Below are 20,960 nucleotides of genomic sequence, written 5' to 3'. Positions count from 1 at the left end.
TCTGGCAGCGAGATATGCGTATGGAACCCAAAAGAACAAAACGCAGCAGCTGCTGTATAGTAGTGGACGTCGTTTCCCTGCGGAAAATGGATGATCTACCTGCTTGCTTTAATGCTTATACCTTCCCGTCCTAATCTCGACGGGCGAGAAATCATTACCAAAGACACAATCAGCCTAGCAGAAGCAGGCAGAGTCAATGCTGTGAAAAGCTGCCCACCAGCAGTCTCCCTCTGGGAACCTCAGTTGGTGGAGGGTTTTCCACGGCAGCTCAGTATGGTCTCAAAACCTAGCACTCGTCGTCCGCCCCCGGCGCCCCGATCGAAAACACCTTCAGGTTCGGCCCCACGCCAGCGAACAAGCTCGCATGCCTTCGCCCCGGCATCGTCTGGAACTGCAAACTGCGAATCGGCGTCCTCGCCATGACGGCGTCGACTGTGGGGCACGCCAGCCTCCGCCCCGAGAGCAGCGAGTACACACCCACGCGGCCATCATCGTGCGCTGCTGCGACCACCCCTGAATCCACGTCAACGTCCCAGCCGATGTGCATGTGTGCCTCGTTCCGGTAGCCCGTAAAATTCACCACGGGCCTCGTACCGTTTGGCCTGCGCTTCCGGTAGCGGATATCAAACAGTGCCATCCGCGACCGCGGCCCTGCGGCGAGGAACTGGTGTGGGTTCACGGCCCTCAGGCGCGCCACGGGCCCGACGGGGATGTTATCCCACTCGGTCCAATTAACGCGCATGTCGATCATCCGGACGTCGCGGTTGCGGCCGCCAGCGAGAAGTACGTTGGGGTTAGAGGGGAGGAATGACTGGTCGAAGAAGTCGCCTTCGGCGGGGCCTGGGCGCGGGCGGGCTGGGCCGAGCCAGTGGATACGTTCGTCTGAGGTGAGCTTGAGGAGGCCGTATGAGGTTCCAATGACACAGATGAGGGAAGATGAAGAGGGCGGTGCTGGTGTCGTTTGGTTTACAACGCCTTCGCGGCGGCCCGTGTTGAAGGAGATGTGACGGAGGTTGTTTGCTGATGGATGGGCCGGTGCGTTAGAATAGGGTGTTGAGGGTCAAGTGAAATGGGAGAAGGGCATTACCTCTGTCGAGTAGCCATAGAGGCCGATCATCGTCTGGGGCGGACTTGGGCGGGGAGAAGAGGTAAATGTCGCATGTGTTGCTTGGTTCGCGGGAGGTCACAATGATGCGGTGGGAATGCGGGTGATAATTGATGGAAGAGATCTGTGGACAGCCAATCATCTCATGCCGGTGTGACAGGCGGCGCTCTGGGCGGCTTGAGGCATCGGTGCAAAAAGATACCCTAGTACAATAAGAACATGCGCAGCCATTGAGTCACTGGTGAAGCTCACCTGTCATTCTCGTCGGTGGGAATGTAAGACCCTATCAAAGTCTCCTCATCCAGAGCTAGCGATATCAGCATACCTCCAGCGCCAGCTTGAGGGAGGGCCTAGACTCACTAGCATACGCAACACCCAGCCCCGTCTTGACATCATCTCCACCGACATAGAAGCATGGTATATTCGGGAAGCTCTGCCTCGCGAAGCTGGGCACAAACGGCACCTCACCTTTGTCGACAAGCCCTTTCGTCCAGGCCACGGCCGGGACGTCTTCCGCACCGACGCCGGCATGGGCGCGCATCTGCCGCTCGCGCCGGAGACCGAACTCGACGTCGAGAACACCGCCAAGGAGCGGATCCCTCAACACGGCGGAGCGTGCAATGTGGCGCTTCAGGCGCTCCTGACGGACGGCAACGGCTTCGGCCTCACGATGCTGGATCTTGCGGCGTTTGACGCTGTCCGCAGACCAAAAGGCGCCCTGCGGTGCCGATGTGTTCTTTTCGATCTTGAAATACTTGCCCTTTCCCTCATCTAGCCGTCTTTCAAGTTAGCTAAGAGGGAATCTGGGACGACTAGGAGGATCACGAGGGGCGTGTGTATAGTACCGTAGTAGTACCCTGGGATTTGCATCCGCTGTTGGGGTGCCATGGTGTCCGGGATTCAGTCCGGCTTGATGGAGCCAGTGTCTTAGGTCCGTGATGGTATAGTTAAGAGGCTAGAGCGTGATTGCTCGTCTCCTCAGTGTGGACACGACTGGGACCTAGCGATGTTGGCGGCTAAAGATAGTATGCCCCAATGGGGCACTAGGAGGAGAAGAAATAAATCTACACTAGTTTGCCTCCTCGATTCGAGATTCAAACAGGGCACCACAGTTTGGTCGACTAATCAAGGATGCTGTGAGAGGACTGCCGGCGTGTGGGTGTAAGTGTCAAGCTGTACGGCTTCTGAGAGCGTGCCCGCGGGGTGGGAGGGGCGGAAACGTGCATGAAAACGCCAGCAAAAAATGTCGTGGTGATGACGAGAATGATTGAGATCGGCGGTTACGTTCCGTGGAGAGAGACCGGCAGGATGAGATGGCATCGCTGACTCCGAGGTGCAGCTCTCCGTTGGATACGCGACAATGATGGGTGTGACGGGGATGGAATGGCGAGGAAAAAAGGATGGATGGTGGTTGTGCAAATGTGGAGACGCCGTGGCCGAAGATGGAAGAGAAAAGAGTGGGTCACCTCGCGGTGAGGTGAAGTTGGCGGGTCGGTGCCGGAGCCGGCATTGACATGAGTGTTCTCCCAGAGGTCAGATGCGGTACATTCATTCTGGGTACCTACCTACCTACCTATCTAGGCAGGCAATGTACAACGGCGCTTTCATAAGCAAAAGAGAACAGAGGAAGCTAAGTTGGGAAGGCACAGAAGGCGGACAGGCAAGATGCGGCGGCCTATTAGGCTAGTATAGTCTGGGGTAGGCTCGCTGGAATCGTCGGCCGCGCCAACACGACAGAGTCAGAATCGGACCGGCGTCCGCCCTCTTGGTATCAATCTGTCCCCTTCACCGCCCTCACCGTCTCGTCTGCCCTAGTGTGCCTTACTGCGATAACAATGGCCGGTCCGATGACCTGGAGGTTCTGCCCTTTACCAGCTCCAAAGTTCTCTCTGGTCTCAGGTCAGGCGGCTCCGAGAGTAGGAGCGTTGTTGTTCGCCATCCAACAGCAGGCTAGCTTGTTAGATAGGCGTGTGGCTCGCTGTAAGGCTGCTGGCCATGGTATGACAACGACCCCGGCGCAGACCATGCCGGTCTACGACGCCTCCGGGCCATCATTGCCGGACGTAGTGTACAGCCAGCGCCGGAGGTTCCAGAGGCATGGGGGCTGCCGGACAATGGGTCGTATAGATCTCGGCAGCCATGCCAGCCGCGTTGCAAGGCAACGGACACCCTTGCCAAGTCAATTGACTCGCTGACTGGTCTGCTGCAAGCTTCACCAAGACTTTACGGGCTCACCATGCACGTAATTTGGAGGTCCAACCGTCGTAGAACCCTCCCTCCTAAACCTGGGACCCAAGACCCCGGACCAGCTCAGCTGTCTCTCTCTCGCTCTCAAAACCCACTCCCCCACTCTCAACCCCCTCACCCAGCCTCCAAAACTACCCCTCCACCCCTCACCTGTTTCCAGATAGCTGTCGGTGAGCTATGCTGCCCCTCCCCCCTTCTTACCAAACATCACCGTTACAAACTACCTGCCTACCTACACACCAACCTCGACGCTGATTGCCCAATCGAACGTTTCAACAAACATCCCCTCCCTCCATCGGCCTCCCCGAACCGCGACAATGGTCTATACAATCACCGTCCACCTCCACGCAAACGACCACCCGGACTCGGTCGACCGCATCAAGGCCAAGCTCATTGAGGCCTCGCGGGTCTACTCCCAGGACCGCGAGACCGTCAGCTGGTTCGTCATGCAGGACGTCCACGACCCTCGGTCCTTCACCATTGTCGAGCGCTTCGAGACTGAGTTTGTAAGTGGCGCCGGCATAGCTGCATCACACCACCCTTATGATCACAACACACACATACTCTCTCTCCTCACCCTGCGAGAATGTTCACGCATGGTGTTTCGTTTGCTGACCAGCAATCACTATAGAGCCAAAAGTACCACCTCGAGAACCCTTACTGGAAGACGTTTGACCCTTATGTTGTGCCTCTACTCGACCGCCCCATGGACCTGAGAAGACACGAAGAGCTGGATACTTCCAAGGACGTTGTGGTTCCTCAGTAGAAAATCACGTGACTATAGACAATGGAAATAAAGTCATGGTAGAAGCAGACCAAGTGACGATTGCTTCACTGAAGCAATGACCTGATATTTGCTCAACCTTCCCAGTCATGTGCACTGCTCGCCACACGTAGCCAAGTGACCGCTCAAAAGCAGTATACATGGTTTGCTAGCTGTTCTGTAGCAAGGGCCTACAAAGCTACGTCTCAAGATGTTCATTTCACAGGTAGGAAGCAAGTATTTTTACTAATTTTACGAATTTGTATTAGGTCTATAACGGCACTAAGGGTATTCTCTCCCTCTCTCCCACTCGATCACAGTAATTACCGATGATAGCATTATCACCGTAAAACTTTAAACATAAAAGAAAGATGAACTTAGTGGGCGTAAGTCGGCATCTCGTCCGGTCTCATTAGGGGCCAGAGTCAATCAGGCCCAGGAAGAGGGTCCAGCGGAGTCGACGGGATCAGCCATGGCGTATTCTATGTCATGGACAGACCTGACTCTGCCAGGGAGTTCCTCTTTACTGCGACTTCTCGTGCTGGGTGGAGACACGCTGCAGGGAAACGACTGATGGAACGGTTAGCCTCTATTCTGTGACAACTCATTACGAGTCGGGGTAATAAAGGTTATATAGACTTACCAAAGTCCTCGAGAGAGCGCTGCTTTTGGCTACCCTTGGGCGATTTGCCATGCATGAGGTTGTCGAAGCCAGTGCTGTCCTGGAGGAGGTAGTAGACACCGGCGCAGACGCAGAAAACACCGAAGGAGAAGATCCAGATACGGACAACGGCAACAATGGAGGTGTTGCTGTGCTCGAACCAACCCCAGATGGTGAAGCAGGTGGCGAGGATGTCGACGACAAAGATGGCGCCAGCAAGCTGCCACGAGGGGATGGAGGACCAGAAGGGACCGTTGGCACGGGTGATGAAGATGAGCCAGTTCTCGGTGAGGGAGATCTGGAGGAAGACAACCTCATCGAGGTTACCGAAGTTCTGGACGATACCACCGTTGGGGCCGTGGGCGTACATGGTGGTGACCGTGATCCAGGTACCGACGGCGAGGACGATACCGAGGAGAACAGACATACCCCAGAGCTTGGGCAGGTTCCACTTGACGGGGCTCTTGGAGAAGGGGGCGTTGTCGTAAGCGATGGCCAGGGTGGCGATATCGGCGAAAATGGCAATGAAGACGACAAGCTCAATGTTCAGGGAACGGTTGAGGATGGCAATCCACAGGCCGAGGAAGATCTCCAAGTGGATGGACAGGGCGATACGGTAGACGACGTAGGCGTACATGCGGTGGAAAATCTGGCGAGAGGTCTTCAGGGCGTCAATGATGGCACCAAGACCGGGGGCAAGGAAGACAATGTCGGCGGCGGAGCGAGCAGCGTCGGAGGCGCCCTCGACGGCGATACCGGTGTCAGCCTTCTTCAGGGAGGGGGCATCGTTGACACCGTCACCAGTCATGGCAACGAGGTAGCCACGCTGCTGGAGAATCTCCACGACGTTGTACTTGTGCTGGGGGAAGACCTCGGCGAAACCATCGGCAGCCTCAACGAAGTCGTAAACCTCGGAGCCGGGCATGTCACCACCACCACCGAGACCGAGGCGCTCAGCGTTGTAGATGTTGGTGCCGAGACCGAGCTGGCGGGAAGTCTCACGGGCGATACCAACAGCGTCACCAGTCAACATCTTGATGGACAGACCGAGAGACTTGGCCTCGTTGACGGTGCGGGCGGTGTCGTGGCGGGGGGGGTCAGAGCAGGGCATGATTCCGAGAATCTCCCAAGCACCGTTGTCGCCACGCTTGCGGGCAACACCGAGAGAGCGGAAACCGCGGGTAGCAAACTCGGCAACCTTGTTTTTGTAGGCCTGGTCAATCTCCTCAGGGATCTCGTGGTCCTGCTCGACAGTCTTGAGGACGAAGAGGGGAGCACCCTTGACGCAGGTAATGCGCTCACCAGCGGGGGACTGGACGAGAGCAGTAACCTTCTTGGAGACAGGGTCGAAGGGGAAGAACTCGAGAACCTGGTACTTGGACAGAACCGACTTGGCGCGGGGGTAGTAGCGGAGAGACTTGAGGAAAGCCTTGTCGATGGCGTCCATACCCTTCTTCTTGCGGGAAGCAGCCAAGCAGGCAGTGAGCATGAGATCTTCGGGGTCGACACCGGCGACAGTGTAAGGCTCGGCCAGGGAGAGCTTGTTCTTGGTGAGGGTACCCGTCTTGTCGGAGCAGAGAATCTCGACACCAGCAAGGGACTCGATGGCGGAGAGCTTCTGGACAATGGCCTTCTTCTTGGCAAGGTAGGCAGCACCGACGGCCATGGTGGTGGTGACGACGGCAGGAAGACCGACGGGGACACCAATGATGGTAATGGCGAGGGTGAAGCGGAGGATGTCGACAATGCCGTTGGAGCGGTAGAAGGAGGAAACCCAGACGATGAGCAGGGTGAAGATGACAAGGACCAAGAGAATGGTACCGATGCCGTTCAGGACCTCAGTGAAGTGACCAGAGCCGGCGGAGGCAGCGTTGACGAGAGCGGCGGCGCGACCGACGAAGGTGTTGTCACCAGTGGCGGTGACGATGATGAAAGCCTCACCACGCTTGACGGCGGAAGAGGCGTAGCAGTTATCGTTGCGGTGCTTGTCGACGGCCAGAGACTCACCAGTGATGGCGGACTGGTCGACCTGAAGGAAGGCATCCTCGGTGACGATGCGACCATCAGCGGGGATGATGGTGCCCTCCTCAACCTGAAGAATATCACCAGGGACGACTTCGGGGGCCTCGACCTCCTTCAGGGTACCGTCACGGAGGACGACAGCCTTGAGCGCAAGGGTCTTCTTGAGTTCGGCGACAATCTAGAGTGGAGACGGTCAGCAATGTGGTCTCGGGGCACCCTTGGCAACGCATGCCAGGGATGTGGGGCGGTGTTGACTAACAGATCCAGCCTGGAATTCCTGAACAAAACCAACGGCGGCGTTGAGCAGCAAAAGACCGCAAATGACACCGAAATCGACCCAATCCTCAAGACCAGCAGCCAGGACGGCGGCGGCCTCCATGACGAATTGAATGGGACCAACGAAGAACATGAAGAACTTGAGGATCAAGTTCTCCTTCTGCTCAGCCATCTCGTTGCGGCCCCACTTGCGGCGGCGGTTGAGAACCTCCTGCTCAGTGAGACCAAGACGGGTGTCGGTCTGGAGCTGCTCTTCGGGCACGACGCGACCCATGCCGGGAGTTCCATCCTCTACAACGGGGTTGTTAGCAAAACTTGATCGACAGTGACAGGACTCGTCAAGACAAGACTCGGCAGAAAAAGCATGTGCTAGGCTAGCATCTCGTCGACGGAGCCAAGGGGCGGCAACGTACCCTCTTCCTCCTCGTCGACATGACCATCCTGGGACTCGAGGTCCTCGATCAGGGCGTCAATGTCCTCATCCTCCTCCTCGTCGGCCTCAACCTTGGGGTTGGCGGGAGGAGCGTCGACGGGGCGTTCCTTCTCATCGAACTTGTGGCTCTCAATAGGCGTGCTGAGAGCAGGGGCCGCAGTGGCGTTGGAGTCAGCCATTGCGGTGGTTGTGAGACAGACGAGCTCTGCTCAAGCTTATTATGCGCGAATAGGTAGGATGTTTATCGCGGATAGGAATTGATGTAGTCGAGTGAAGTCCGAGGTGTACGGCGAGGCGCTGCTTGTGTTTCTTCTTAGGACGGGCCTAGGAATACTGGATGTTGAGGTCGCAGAAAAACGCGTAATTAAGGTAAAGAGAGGGATGAGGGGGGGGGGGAGAGGTTTGAGCACCACACGAATTGTGAAGGGCAATCTATATAGGCAGCCTTCGTGGGTGATGGAGAAAGAGAAAGGGAAAGGGAACTCCGGATGAGGCGGGAGGAAGCTTCGCTACTTAAGAGGAACGAGCCGTAGTAGGAGTGGCCGCGAAGGTAAGTGAGCGAGAGAGAGCCAGAGACACGAGCAACGCAACAAGCAGGCGACCGCTGGGACGTGGGGACATGGGCGGAAGGGAAGAGGGCGTGTACACAAGCGGCAGAGTCAATGGAGAAAGCTGCGCTGCCGGTGCAGGCAAGCAAGCAAGCGTGGGTGTGGGTGTGGGTGTGTGGGTATGGGCGTGGGGATGGGCATGGGCGTGGAGCATGGGAGCTATCCGGCGGCGCGATTGACCGAGTCCTAGTCCTCGTCACCCGTCCTGGTCCCCAGCGATTGTGAGTGATGGCGAGTGAGCGGCATCCGCACCTGCCCTGCCTTGCCTTGCGACCCAGAAAAAAAGGAAGGGCAATCCCAATCGGGATCCCCACGACATACCCGCAAGCGACGGTATGTACTGGTCCCGCCTACGGATACATAGCACACACAGCAGGACAGCGAAACAGCGAGAGATGAGCGAAGAAGGAGCGGCACGATAGCGGCGAGATAACGGCAACCTTCGGCAACTGTACAGTACAGTACGGTACGGCAAGACAGACGGTTGAGCGGGAAGAGAGAGATTGGCAGGTAGGGCAAGTTTAGGCTCCAGAAGCTGCGAGTAGCCCCCCTCGCATCTCCAGTGTTTTCTATCCAAAGGCCCCTCTCACGTAAAGGTGAGCGAGGTGAGTTGAGGAGCTGCGTACCTAGTAAGGCAAGGGAACGGACGAATGGCAAGGAAGGTGAGGTAAGGTCGAGGTCAAGGTCAATGTAAAGTTCAAGGTAGGTAGATACCCAGGTACCTAACCTGCTCGGGGAGGTCGCGGAGAAAGCTGCAATAGCTGGAGAAGCTACAAGCATTATTGATCGGTCCATCCATGGTACCTTGTAACCCGGCCAGCAACAAGCGACAACAACAACAGTCAGGTACCAGGCCTAGATGGGCTAGTCGGTTACTGCAGTCGACCTTACGGTCCCTAGTCCCCAGCACTCTCTGCGGAGACTGAACGGCAAGGACGAAGACTTGCCTCGGAGAAGGACAGGGCTTCGAGGCCAGCAGAGGATAAGATCAGACGCAATGTAGACGAGGGATGGGACGTACGAGGCAAAGGATTAATGGCACGCTCAGTCTGAATAGAGTATTGGAATATCCGTACAATACATGGGGGCGAGGTACCCCAGCAGGAGACAGTACGAATTGAAATTGAGTGCGACGGTAAAGGGGGGGGGGGAAGGATTGGACAATATGTGCAAATGCTTCGTTGGACATGGCGGCAGTTGGGCAGGACAGCACAGGAAGCCAATATGACGGCAAGGAGAGAAATGATTAGCGGGCGACATGACATGTAACCCAGATGAAGGGGAGTGAGAAGGAAAAAATAACGTGCTTGGCGTTATTATGCAACACGGACCGGCGTAATTTCCTTCACAAAAGAATTTATAGCTTAGATACGATGTTGCTTCCTTCAATCTCATTTTGGTGCGCGGATAGGAATGTAATGACTGGGAGAGGATGGGATGGCAGCGCATGGGCTTAGCTCTACTACTAGGGGAGACATATGTCCAATGCAAACAAACCCACAGATGGTCCCAGGGATCCCTGCGTTATTTCATAACCATGCGTACATAGTAAGTAGGTATACATGCCAACATGCATACTCACAGTGCGGAATACGGATGCACTGAGGTAATCTCGCGAGTAAACAAAGTACAGAACCCCACATGGACTCGCCGGGCCACGGTTCCTAGGACCAGGTGAGGTGCAGGTTTCCCAGGCGCGGACAGGGAAGACAGGCAGGTACCTAGATGAAAAAGGTGGGCTGCAGGTGCAGCCGACTACCTACGTCGTAGGTACCTGTTTATGTATGGCCCAGATGTGGAAGTTCCAGTGGGGCGTTTCCTTCGGAAGTCGCAACGGGACCCACACGACTGTTTTTTTCTTTCCTTTTTCCATCTTTTTTTCGTCCTCCTCCCTACCTACCTACCGTTCGTTGCTCTCCTGGGCGAATTAGCTTCATGCACCAGAATTTTTCTTGCGTCTTCTTCTCTTCGTTCACTGTTTCTCCGCGACCACCGCCTTCTCCACCCATCCGAGGCTTTCCATTGGTTCGCTGTGGCGTCGGCGATACCTCGCTCACCATCGACCGTGGGGAGCACCAGTGCAAAGTTGTTTCCCGCACCTTTCTTATGGAGTCGCCGACAGGGCGGTACGCTGACCACACACGTTCTCCCTCCCTCACCCACCCACTCGCTCACTCGGCGCCGTGCGAGGCCAGGCCAGGCCAGGACCTCACGCATTGCACGCACATCGGCCCAGGTCAGATACAGCAGATAAATGCAACCGTGGGTAGCGCTACCTGATATCCGTGGTACCTTGTTCTGGTCCGGCTATCAAGGAGCCGTGCAGCTAAGCAGGTTTGTAGGTAATCCTAATGTAAGCTCTTCTTCATCTGCGCGTACCGTTGACATTGGCGTTTCCTCACCATTGACCCGACCCTACCTTAATTCACTTGCATTACCTGATTGCTACGTTCTCTTATTCCCTCGTCTCGAAATGGCTCTTCCGTCTCGCTTCCTTCCCTGGCTTGTCCGAAGCTGTGCCCGGCCGAGCAGGAAGAATGGCTTGCGCGATTTTCAATCCGCGGCCAGCTGACGATGATAATGACGACACTGCTCTCCCAAAGCCGCCCCCCCTTAAGTCGACGACAGGCCAGGTCGGTCGGCAGGCATGGCCCGCCCATTTTTCTTTGTTGTTGTCGTCTCGGGGTTCGCCCGTTGGAGCGTGCTGCCGATGCTTCCCTACCCTTCGTAGGTGAAGCACACGAGCCTTGGCTTTCTCCCGTCATGGACGGGGTGGGATGGCCGGCGGTCAGCAACGGTTCAAGTGGCACTTTCTTTGCTCCCAACGGCCATTAAGTGCCTTATTACTCCGTAATGTCAATTGAAATAGCGCGGTGCCCATTGGCGCATATGACCGCTTCCACGACGCTTGTCTCGCCCGGCGGCAGTGCGATGAGCCTTTTTTTTTTTGTCCCTTCCCTCTCGCTAAGCCTCGGAGAAACTCTCAGTAATCATTCTTCATCAGTCATCGCGCATCGCGGAAAACGTGCCGTTGGCGTTCCTCACGGGGTGGTGTCCGGTCACCCACCCAGAAGGACAGGCACGGAAACAGCACGGGGGTACCTGGTGGCGGACAAATAGAAGTTATGAAAAATTTAAAGTACGTATCTTCCCTGTCGTTTTCTCGACATGGATGTTGATCAGATCCACACAGTCTTCTTCGATAACAGCACGGTCCTCTTCTTCGTCCAAGACTCCAAGGTAGGTGGATCATAACAAGCTTTTGGTCCTCCAAATCTCTGCTGCCAGTCATGAGCGACGAGAGGACGACTTGGGGATGCGAGCCGCCCTACCATTCGTGATTGAGCTTGGACAGGCATAGCCGTGCAGGCAGGCTTTCGGGAGGGGGCCTGGCCTGGGAGCAGCTGTCATGATCCCTGCAATGTTGGATTCAATTTGCCAATCGTCTCGTTATCAGGAAACGGCCCTTTCAAACTTTTCGCATCGCCGAGCTCGACCCAACGTTGCCCTGTTCCAACTAGACACTGCTTGTCCGCACTGTCAGAGCGCCATTATCCGAATTCCTTGGCGTCCATGAGGAATAGAGGACAATATCCGTAATACCCAACCAAAGAGACACCACAAGCGCAGAGGCCAGCTAGCCACTAGAGCTAAGACAAGCCTACGCCCACGAGCAGGTGAGATATATGGAGTACTACGGATACCTTTGTTCTACGTGTTCCTGTTAGGGTCATGTCCTTCCCACACAGCAAAGCGACGGTACTCCGACGCGTCTAATGGATTCGGCACCTCGGCCAACTCTTCGTCGGCGAGGCTAAGCCTGTTGGGTATCCCATTTCCACGATCCAACCTTTGATCCTGCTGGAAGCAAAGCTGAGACACAAAAGAAAGGGAAGGGGGGCGCTACTACTACGAATATGCAGTACATACGGATACAACTCCCGTGGATACCGGCACTCTTGGGAGTTCCCATTAGGCTTCTGGAGCAACTAATCCGCAACAACCTGATCTTGTCTCCTTCCAGGCTAGGGCAATCGTCGCACCACTCGCGCCGCTAACATCTCCCGCTGCTTCCACGGCCCTTACACGCCTGCTCCGTACCTCTTTGCTCTTCTACCGACCGGTTTCTACGGATCCTGCGCTTACCCTTAATGGCAGCACCAGGACTGGATAGGAGACACCAAGTAACCGCTGCTGGATGAGAGACCCTTGATAAGGATTTTGGGACTGTCAGCCATTTACGCAATACGCCGGCGCGTGCACAAGCAGCGCCGACGTGCACGTCGTCCGTTCAGTGGTCTAGTCTAGGCACGCCTTGTCGCCTTTTCCCCGAGTCTCGAGCCACGTCCCCTACCCACGCCCAGCAAGGAGAAAAGCTAGGCCAGCTTTGCTGCGTATGGTGCGTATCCGCCCGTATGCTACGGTGTATCGCCCGATGCCCCGAGCCGCCTACCGTCTAAACTACCTTACCGTGCCTCTCCACTACAAATCCTCCATCAATGGACCGTTCCGACCAACGAGAAGGCAAGAGTTTTGGCATTCTCAGCCCCGCTGTGGATAAGAGAATCAGCTGTGCTGGACCACCTCCATTCACACGGCTCCCAAGGCCCCGGCTAGCTACCGATGTCCCTTCTCAATGACCTTTTCCGTGGGGGCCAAGGCTTCACAAAGTCTGGCTGGCCTCGTCGGCGTGCATTACACTCTCCGCGGATAGCGATGGTCTGGTTCTTTCTCCAAGCCGGGGAAAGCGTTCAATTCTCGACGCAGTTCTGGGTTCGACCCTATTGTACGGATAGTCTACGGCGAGAAACCCCTTCCCCAAGGCCCTAGCCCTGCCGATGGACACCCACTGTTCACCGCACCTTACATGCGTACAGGGTCCCTCGCTCACCTTGTGTATCTATGCCTTTCCACCATCGATGCCTGTTCACTGACACGGGCCCTACGGGTCCTCGAAATGGCAGAGCTGCTCCGTGCTGAGTAGGTGGCTGGCCGGTTTGATGGATCACAAATCAGACACGCGATGGTTCTCTGGGAGCTCTACGCCTCTACGTCATGCTGACTGGGGCTTTTCCTGTTCGATGACCTTCCTCTTACTCAGTTGTACTCAGTGCAGGTGGCCGCTCCGGCCGATCCGTACCTCCCATTGCGCGGGTCGGTTATGCACCGACCCCCGACCATGAGTGGCTAATCGACGCCTCTTTCCCTCAATGCGCGACCGCTGGAACTAGCCTAAGCTTTCTGGGTATCCCAAGCCGACAATTCAAGATCGGAGCCGTGTCGGTCAGCGTTCGGTCTCGCCGTTGGGGAGGCGAGGGGGTGATCCGTCATGCACAATGTGTCTGGTCTGCTTGGCTATTTTGCCTCGGTCAAACTGAGCCGCTTGACCGTCTATTCGTCTGCGGAATCGGCTGATGCCGAAATCGCTCACCGAGCATGCCGAGCACGGTCTACGCGGCTACTTCCAGTGTCCACCATCCTACCTAGCCTATTTGCCTGGCCTTGCCACGGAGCGACGCCCGGGCCCATCTGAAGCTCAAGTGTGGTTTACAATCCTTACGTCTGAACCGGATGACAGACCCCTCTCACCTCATCCAAAGAAGCTGCTGGGAAACCTGGACGGTCGCGGGGGCTTGGAGAAACCTCGCCCTCGTTGGTCAAAGCTCGTGATTGTCCTCGTGAGCTCCCGTGGAGACTCTCGGCACTCGCTCACCGTCTTTGTGCTCACTTTCGTCAGTAAAGAGGCAACGCTGAGGCATTTCAAAATCTCGCTGTCGGATTGGATGATGTGGCATTTCGACCAACTCTGGGTTGGGACCACCTCCAGAGTATCGCCGCACTGCTGCATCTCAGACTCTACACACCATCAGGCTTCCCAGGCGTGCCTCCTCTCCCCCCACACCCAGTTCCTCGTTCCCCCGATGTCGTTGCTTCAAATCGCTGCATTGTGCCTCCGCTCCCGCATCCTGTAGATTGCGGGGATTGGACGGCCCTGATTCTCCCGCACTTGCTGCAAGCCCGCCGACCCCTCGAAGCCTCATTCGGCCGCCAGTCGGGCCTGCATGACCTCCCTTCCAAGTCAGTCGGCTCTAGTGGGCTTGGAGAAGATCGGGTCCCGTAACGAGGCGCTTCCAGGGTCTTGGCCGTCTAACAAACGATAGCCCTTGTGCGGATTTTGATATGCGCCTTTTTCCAACCCACGACCGCCTCGTTTGGCTGTTCTAAGACAAGGGCATTTCCAAGTATAGATGATTTCTCTTGGCTCACAGGTTCAGCCAGCAAAATCCCGCTGAGCCGTGAGAAATCATCATCCTGGAGATTGAGCGAGTGAAGGTCCAAGGGAATCTAGGAGGGCTCGGCATTGGCGCACTGATGCTTTTTTGGGTGAGCAATATTAAACCTCAAAGTCTTGGCCAGCGACTCTCGCCCATGGATGTACCCCCACCTCTGGAGAAGGTCCGTGATAACGTCTTCTGTGTTGTAGGCGATCAGCACCGCCACTACTTGGCACGAATTCGCCTTTCAAGCTTCACGGTCTTTAGACCGTCGAAATACTGCTTCACAATTGCACATCACAAGATGCAGGAATCGGGCGCAATAGGGCCTCGGTCCCGCCACGTCTTCAATCGCTCCGATTGTGCGACCTTAAGGGGGACCGCCTTGTAACTGTACCTTGGTCTTCAACTCCGATCCGTTTATTAGGCTATCGGGCATGGCTACAAGCGACGGCGGTTTTTTTGGGGGGTTTTTTTTTTTTCGCGAGCTACTGGTATATATATGGAAGCCGGCCCTCCCGGCCGTATCCCATGATGCCTGTACTATCGGCTGGGCCTAGGGTTGTTTTGCAGCCAGCCGTTCATCTTGATCGCTGTGGGCGCTGAGGTGATCCTACGAGACCGCCTGGTATGTCAGTGAAGATCGTTGACATAGAAGAGGCGCAACGGCCTCGAAAGTCAATAGCCACCGGTACCGAGCATCGACGAGCTATTCGCCCTTCTAGCAGGGCTGTCTCGTCTTATTGCGACGTGGCAACCCATGAGAAAGGCAAGCGCTCGGAGCGAAAAGGGTTTAACCGCTCGAGGGAACCCTGTCAAGGCTTAATGGGAAGAGGGGCATGGCACGGTCGCTATGCTCGCTCATTTGCATCATTCATGTAGGTATTCCGTCTGCGGCCACGAACCCTGGTATCTTCGGACATTAACCTGTGGGTGAGATGGAGACTCTGCACAGTCATATTTATTCACCATACATACATTATACATCCCCCATGATCAAAAGGGGGACGGGACGACCGGGCGCCCAGAGAGAGTCGATTTTCGATTTGGCCTAACGAGGTGAAGTCGATCATGAGTCGGCCGATGTGCCGCTTCATCTCGTCCGATTGAAATTGCTCAATGCGTGCCGCCTCCACGACAGACGTCATCTGAAGTCGCGGGGCTGCCCCCCCTCAGGGCCGAGAGTGTACGTACGCGCGCAACATAGTCAACGGCGAATACCTAGCTGCGCTGGGACAGCATCGGACTTGAGGGGTTCGGAGTAGCTGCAGCTGCAGCTGCAGCTGCGAGCCAAGACACCTCGAAACGTTCCGGAAGAAGAAATGGAATGTCACTAGACTAGACCGGCTGCGGCTTCAACGTGCGTATTGAGTCGACGGCCAATGTTGATCCGATTATCGTGCAGAGTCGGCGCGACTCGGGACGACGCAACATCACCAGCCATGTTGTTTGCCGATGGAACGTCAAGGCCCATGGCCGCATGGCAGCGAGGCGGCTGACGGACGGCGACTTGCAGGGTCGCATGCGTACCACACGGCACAGTCGCTCGAGTATAGCACGTTGAGGTTGCAGATGGGCGAGGACCTGAAACAAAGCAATGAAGCCAAAAGCCAATATCTAAATCGACCGTCGACGAGTCGTTCCGATGGCCGGCGAAATGGCATGCCCAACACTGGAATCCCGAGGAACAGTAGAAGCACATGAGCGAGCCAGGGCAGGGCAGGGCAATTGCTGCTACCTAGTCCTATGAGAAACCAGGCCCCCCCCCAAGCACGGGGAAAAGCTGGTGACATTCCACACGGCACTTGATCAAGCGGTGAGGGTTCGCGTCGACCCCAGGCTAACTCCCCCTGTGAGTCGCGAGGGCGTTGCGTGGAGTTGCCGTTGGCTAACGATTAATTACGGGCCGTTTTCTGTTGTGGTCTGTGGCCGTGGCCTCTTTTTTCTTTGCTCGGTGGAACCATGAGACCCTAGCCTACGCCCCGTTTCTGCGAGGACCCCAGAGAAACTGGAGGAGGGACGAGTCAGTGGGCTCTTATGTCGGGGAACACTGCTACGTAGACCTGGTTCCTTTTGGGGAGGGGGGCCTGACTCCCGTGTCGAGGTCCCCATCGTGAGGGCATTAAGCCGGACAGACTCCGTTGATCAGCCGGAATGGGTCAGTCGGATTCCATGGAGGATAGAGGGCGGTGACGATTGGTGTCATGCACCACCAGGGCGTTCAATGGCCGACACGGAGCAGAACCATGCTTTTGCACTGTTTGGCCAGATGGATCTGGCGTTAAGATTGGCGTCTCCATCTTTCCGAGTTGAGCCGCGGCAAATCCTGTACATTATTTGGGATGGATTATGGGCGAAGAAGGAATGGGAGGGGGGGGGGGGACCGTACGAGCTCTCCATCGAACTGGTTGCTTTTTCTCCACAACGGTCCAACGATGCAGCTAGCACGCCAGCAGACCTACAGGAGTCCAAGGAGCTGCTGCACCGTCCGTACCGCACCCACCCACTTACCCACATACCCGCCCGGCCGTTGGCTGGTACGTGATGGCACGCATCCGCCTTTGCTCCCCGGGGCTTCTAGAAGCAATCGTGAAGGCGGATTGCGGTGGCGAAGGAAAGGGACGGCCGCTGCAGCCACCAATTGCCATCGGCTAACGAGACCAAGTTCGCATAGGTCTGATACGATGCTGTCTGTACCTTTGCATCGCCAAGTAACAGTGGAGAGGGTGGGAGTCAGCTGTGTGATTGCTTAGCAGGTATCATCATGCAGGTGACCAACCATTGGAGATCGGTATCATTCTCGGACGGAACGCTGTTTCCTAGATGGAACCTCTTCTGGGAGGCCGCGTCCAGGGGGGGAGGGGCGTGGCTATTCGCTCAATAGTGGAAGCATGCGTTGCGTGTTATTGTTTATCGGTTGTGGTTTTAACTTTCCTATAGTTTTGCAAGCGTGTTTGGACTGGTGTCTTGGCTCTCCATGGCAACAGCAGGAAGAAAAAAAAAATAAGGTCCTCTGTGGCATTCACCTACCTCGCCTGGGTCTAGCGGCTGCGGCTTCGTCGCAGCGACGGGGTCAATTCACGACGGCGTGTCATTCATTTTCCATCTTTCAACTCTCTATCCCCCCCCTTATCTCTCTCTCTTTTCTTGTCCGAAAAGTCTCCCTGCATTTACGTTACGTACGGTACGAATTGGCGAAGCCGACTCGCAATGTCTTGCAAGCAACTCGTACGTGAGCCAGGCCAAACCCAGCACCAGCAGCCTTGGCATAATTGGCAAGTGCCCGTCGAGATCCGACACCGTGGGAGAAGCGGACCTAGACAGGCTTCGCCCAAGGAAAAACCCCTTGTGTGAGTGTGTGTGGTGGTAGTGCTTGCTGCTGGTGGTGGTGGTGCGAACAGAGAAAGAGCATCAAACGTCAGTCCCCAGGCTCATCGACGTTGATCGACCCCCTCCCCACGTTTTGTTTGTTTCCCTTCTCTTTTCTTGTTTCTCGTTTCGCCCTGCGCCGACGGGACGGCGGAAAAATACTGGGAGGGGGGGTTGGTTGGTGGTGCACAGCCGACCCGTTCGTCTCGTCTTGTTTCTCGTTTCTCTCTTTCCTGGCTTGTACCAGGTATGTACGCTGTCTGGGCCAATTTTTCCCGTCCGCGAGGTCGGTGGGATTTCTAGCTTGCTTGACGTGAACCCGTTTGATCCTCCCTCCCGTCATTCATGCGTTTCCATTTACCGCTTTATGCCGACGTGTTTCGAGTTTCACCGATAGTGCGGAGAGGGGAGGATGCCGTTCAAACACACATGTACCTACACGCGTGTTCGCGCAAGTGGGCCGATGCCACGGAGAAGCCGGTGCTTCTGATTCTCTTCGCCCCTTGTGACTCGATGATTTCACACAAAAGATTTCTTGGCGCGAGGGAAAGCAGCTTCTCGAATTGTTCTATTCTCATCCAACGTGGCTTGTTCTCACACTGGCATAAGGGGCGGTGGGTGTGGTCGTCGGATATGTCCGATCAAGGTCATGGTCAGTTGGGCCGACAAGCACGCACATTTCCAAGTCGTGAGGGGTTGAAAGTGAGCAAGTACAGGCTTCCCAGCTGTGCGACCCCTCCCCCTTTATTTTTTATTTTTTATTCATCTTGACCTATTCTGCGGTCTTGAACTCTGCATCAGATGGCATAGCCAATGTGGACGCGGACCATCGGGCCTGCGTCTGCTTTACAAGGTGTGTGTGTGTGTGAGCGGGAGAGAGAGCGACTGGCGATGGGAAAGTTTGAGGGGCTTGGGCGAAGAGCTTGTTTGGATGTCTTGGCCAACGGGCGCATTCGCTGAGTGATGAGGCGTCACCCGTCTCTCCTCTCCTTTTCCTTTCCCTCTTTCGTCCGATGTTGGGGCATGCCTGGAGTTCAACGTATGTCCTTGTTGGAAGGCCAGCTTTACGGGGTTCGGAAGAGGGGGCAACGTGGTCCCCATCCTGCCGTGCCCCCTCGGTTTGCGATGACGAAGGCTTGGATCGGGAGGCGCAGGCGGCTCTGTTTTTGACTCTGAGGCTTTGGAAGGCAGGCTGGACGAGAGGGTGAGTGAGTCGGTCTTGGCAGGGGCTTGGGAGAAGGCTGCGGGAGGGCTTCGCGTTGTGAGACGTGGCCATTGCAGGCTTGGGCCATGACTGAGATTACGGTATACGCGGCAAGGGGGTGGCCGTTATGCGATCTGTTATCTTGTGTATTTTTGGGCTGTGGTCCCGGAGAGTTTCGTGCATCACCAACAGAGGGAATAGGGGGCTGGGTTGTTGACGATGTTGTGAGTAGGTATCTTCAGCAACCTGCATGACGTGGGTCGTTCAGCCTTGGCGGGTTCGCACGTTTGAGGCTCTTGGTTTGGACTTGGCTGAAGAGAGGTTGAGTAGTTGCGTTTGCTTTCCACGAAGCCTCCGTCCCTAGGGGCGGTTGCCAGTGTTGCCGTCAAGGCACCGCGATATTCGCATGCTGCGGGCTCTGGCAAGCAATATCTATACCCAAATGACGTCTCTGAGAGACCAGGCCTTTCTTCTGCGGCGTCAGATGTTCGCTCTCGGGGTAGAAAGCCCAAGCAAGCGTTTGGGATGGTGGAAGACCGTTTCTCGTCATCAAGTCACGTTGGCGGACGTTGGCGAAAGTCCGCCGTGGTTCATTATGATGTGCCGGCCAGGGGTGAAGGGAGAGCTTAGAGGAACACATTGTCCAATGGCTGACTTGGTTTGTTCGTCGGTACTTGTTGTCGTATGTGCTAGTGAACCCGTGGACTTCTATGGGCTCTGACGGGCGACGGTTGGGGGTCTTGGTCTCCAACTGATCTGTCGTTGGAGTTGACAGCTCTGGGAGGCACCATAAGAACACCGAGTCACCAAGTCTCAGTGGTAGATGTGCAATGAAACTGACATCGGAAATGATGTAGAAACTCTGCAAGCTGTCAGAGGTTAAGGTAGGTATCACGAGAACCCCTTGTCGCCAAAGCAGCTACACGACTGATTTGTCAGAGATTGAGAACTTGCAGTTAGTCTTGCCTATGGATTTGGTTTAGTTGTTTCTCTCACTGTGTGAGGCCGGTACCGTATGGTATACGTCTGCTATGGCGTTCGATAGGTCTATGGAGTATCAGTTGCCTCCGCGTATCTGGCATCGTGGCGAGCGCTCTGTCCGGCAGTCCCTTTCAAGCTCTTACGGCTCCAGGTCAACCATTCTGCCGCCTCTGGGTGATACTTTCGCTGTAATGCTTTCCGAGGACAACAGGCATGCGAGAAGAGTCACTGATTGCATTACGAACAGAAGTGAACGGGCAGTAGCCATGATCACGCAGAAGGGGCCCTGACGATTGCATTTCACGTGTGATTGTTTCCTATGTTCCCATGCTGCATGCATCTCTCTCCGGAATGGGTTCCATTCTTCAGCTGCAAATCCCACGATGTACTCAGGTTTCTGCTATACGAGGAGGTCGAATATCATTCCTGTGAAAATGGTCTTCCTGTAGTACAACTGCTTGCTTGACACGTGAAGAAACGAGAGGATTAGGAAAGGGAAGAAATAAAGGCTCTCGAGGTTCTCGGAATCGGACCAGAGGCTCATCGAGTATTGGCTAAGTGAGCTCAGAACACACGATGCAGCCGTACAGGTATCGAAGCCTCATGCATGTCGATTGAGACTTTGACGAGTCCGACTATTGAAGTTAATTGTGGTATAAACTGTTTTCCATCAGAAAAGAACACATGTGTTCAAGCCAATTCTACCTGTGATGAAGCTGCGATATCTCGGTACTTCGTCATCACTTACACGTACTTGTTGGATATCTTGACAAACTATTCACCTCAACAGAGCCTCCCGACCTCTATGGTTCTCCGCTGTCGGCATCGATTTGCCTCGAGCTACCCTGACGGTGAGATATTCAGAACTTGCCGTCTTATTCGATATGATTTCAAATCCAGCCGAATCGCTTAGTAACAATGCATGCCATCTTTCCTGCCTCCACCATTTGAATCCATCGTTGGCTAGAACGACGGTGATCTCACTGGGTATACGCATCACCGATGCTTAACATCCA

The 20,960-nt window shown here is 55.5% G+C and overlaps 3 protein-coding genes across 3 annotated transcripts; 1 reads left to right on the top strand and 2 right to left on the bottom strand.

The window, feature by feature from the left end:
- Positions 1–286: 286 nt before the first annotated feature.
- GLRG_08120 (uncharacterized protein) lies at positions 287–1,993 on the bottom strand (the record flags this gene model as incomplete). The annotated part of the gene is made up of 5 exons (XM_008098805.1): positions 287–1,020; positions 1,088–1,308; positions 1,358–1,412; positions 1,466–1,876; positions 1,951–1,993. 5 exons carry the CDS (start codon positions 1,991–1,993, stop codon positions 287–289), a joined length of 1,464 nt encoding a protein of 487 aa, XP_008096996.1.
- A 1,676-nt stretch (positions 1,994–3,669) lies between these two features.
- Positions 3,670–4,118, top strand: GLRG_08119 (uncharacterized protein; the record flags this gene model as incomplete). Its single annotated transcript, XM_008098804.1, has 2 exons — positions 3,670–3,858; positions 3,984–4,118. The coding sequence occupies 2 exons, from the start codon at positions 3,670–3,672 to the stop codon at positions 4,116–4,118; spliced, it is 324 nt and encodes a 107-aa protein (XP_008096995.1).
- Positions 4,119–4,638: 520 nt separating this feature from the next.
- On the bottom strand, positions 4,639–7,686 carry GLRG_08118 (plasma-membrane proton-efflux P-type ATPase; the record flags this gene model as incomplete). The annotated part of the gene is made up of 4 exons (XM_008098803.1): positions 4,639–4,685; positions 4,759–6,976; positions 7,058–7,365; positions 7,488–7,686. 4 exons carry the CDS (start codon positions 7,684–7,686, stop codon positions 4,639–4,641), a joined length of 2,772 nt encoding a protein of 923 aa, XP_008096994.1.
- Between the last annotated feature and the right edge of the window lie 13,274 nt (positions 7,687–20,960).

Source organism: Colletotrichum graminicola (genome assembly GCF_000149035.1).
Source record: "Colletotrichum graminicola M1.001 genomic scaffold supercont1.36, whole genome shotgun sequence".
NCBI lineage: Eukaryota > Fungi > Ascomycota > Sordariomycetes > Glomerellales > Glomerellaceae > Colletotrichum > Colletotrichum graminicola.
The sequence above is the reverse complement of the archived record's forward strand: the minus strand, read 5'-3'. Positions and strand labels throughout refer to the sequence as shown.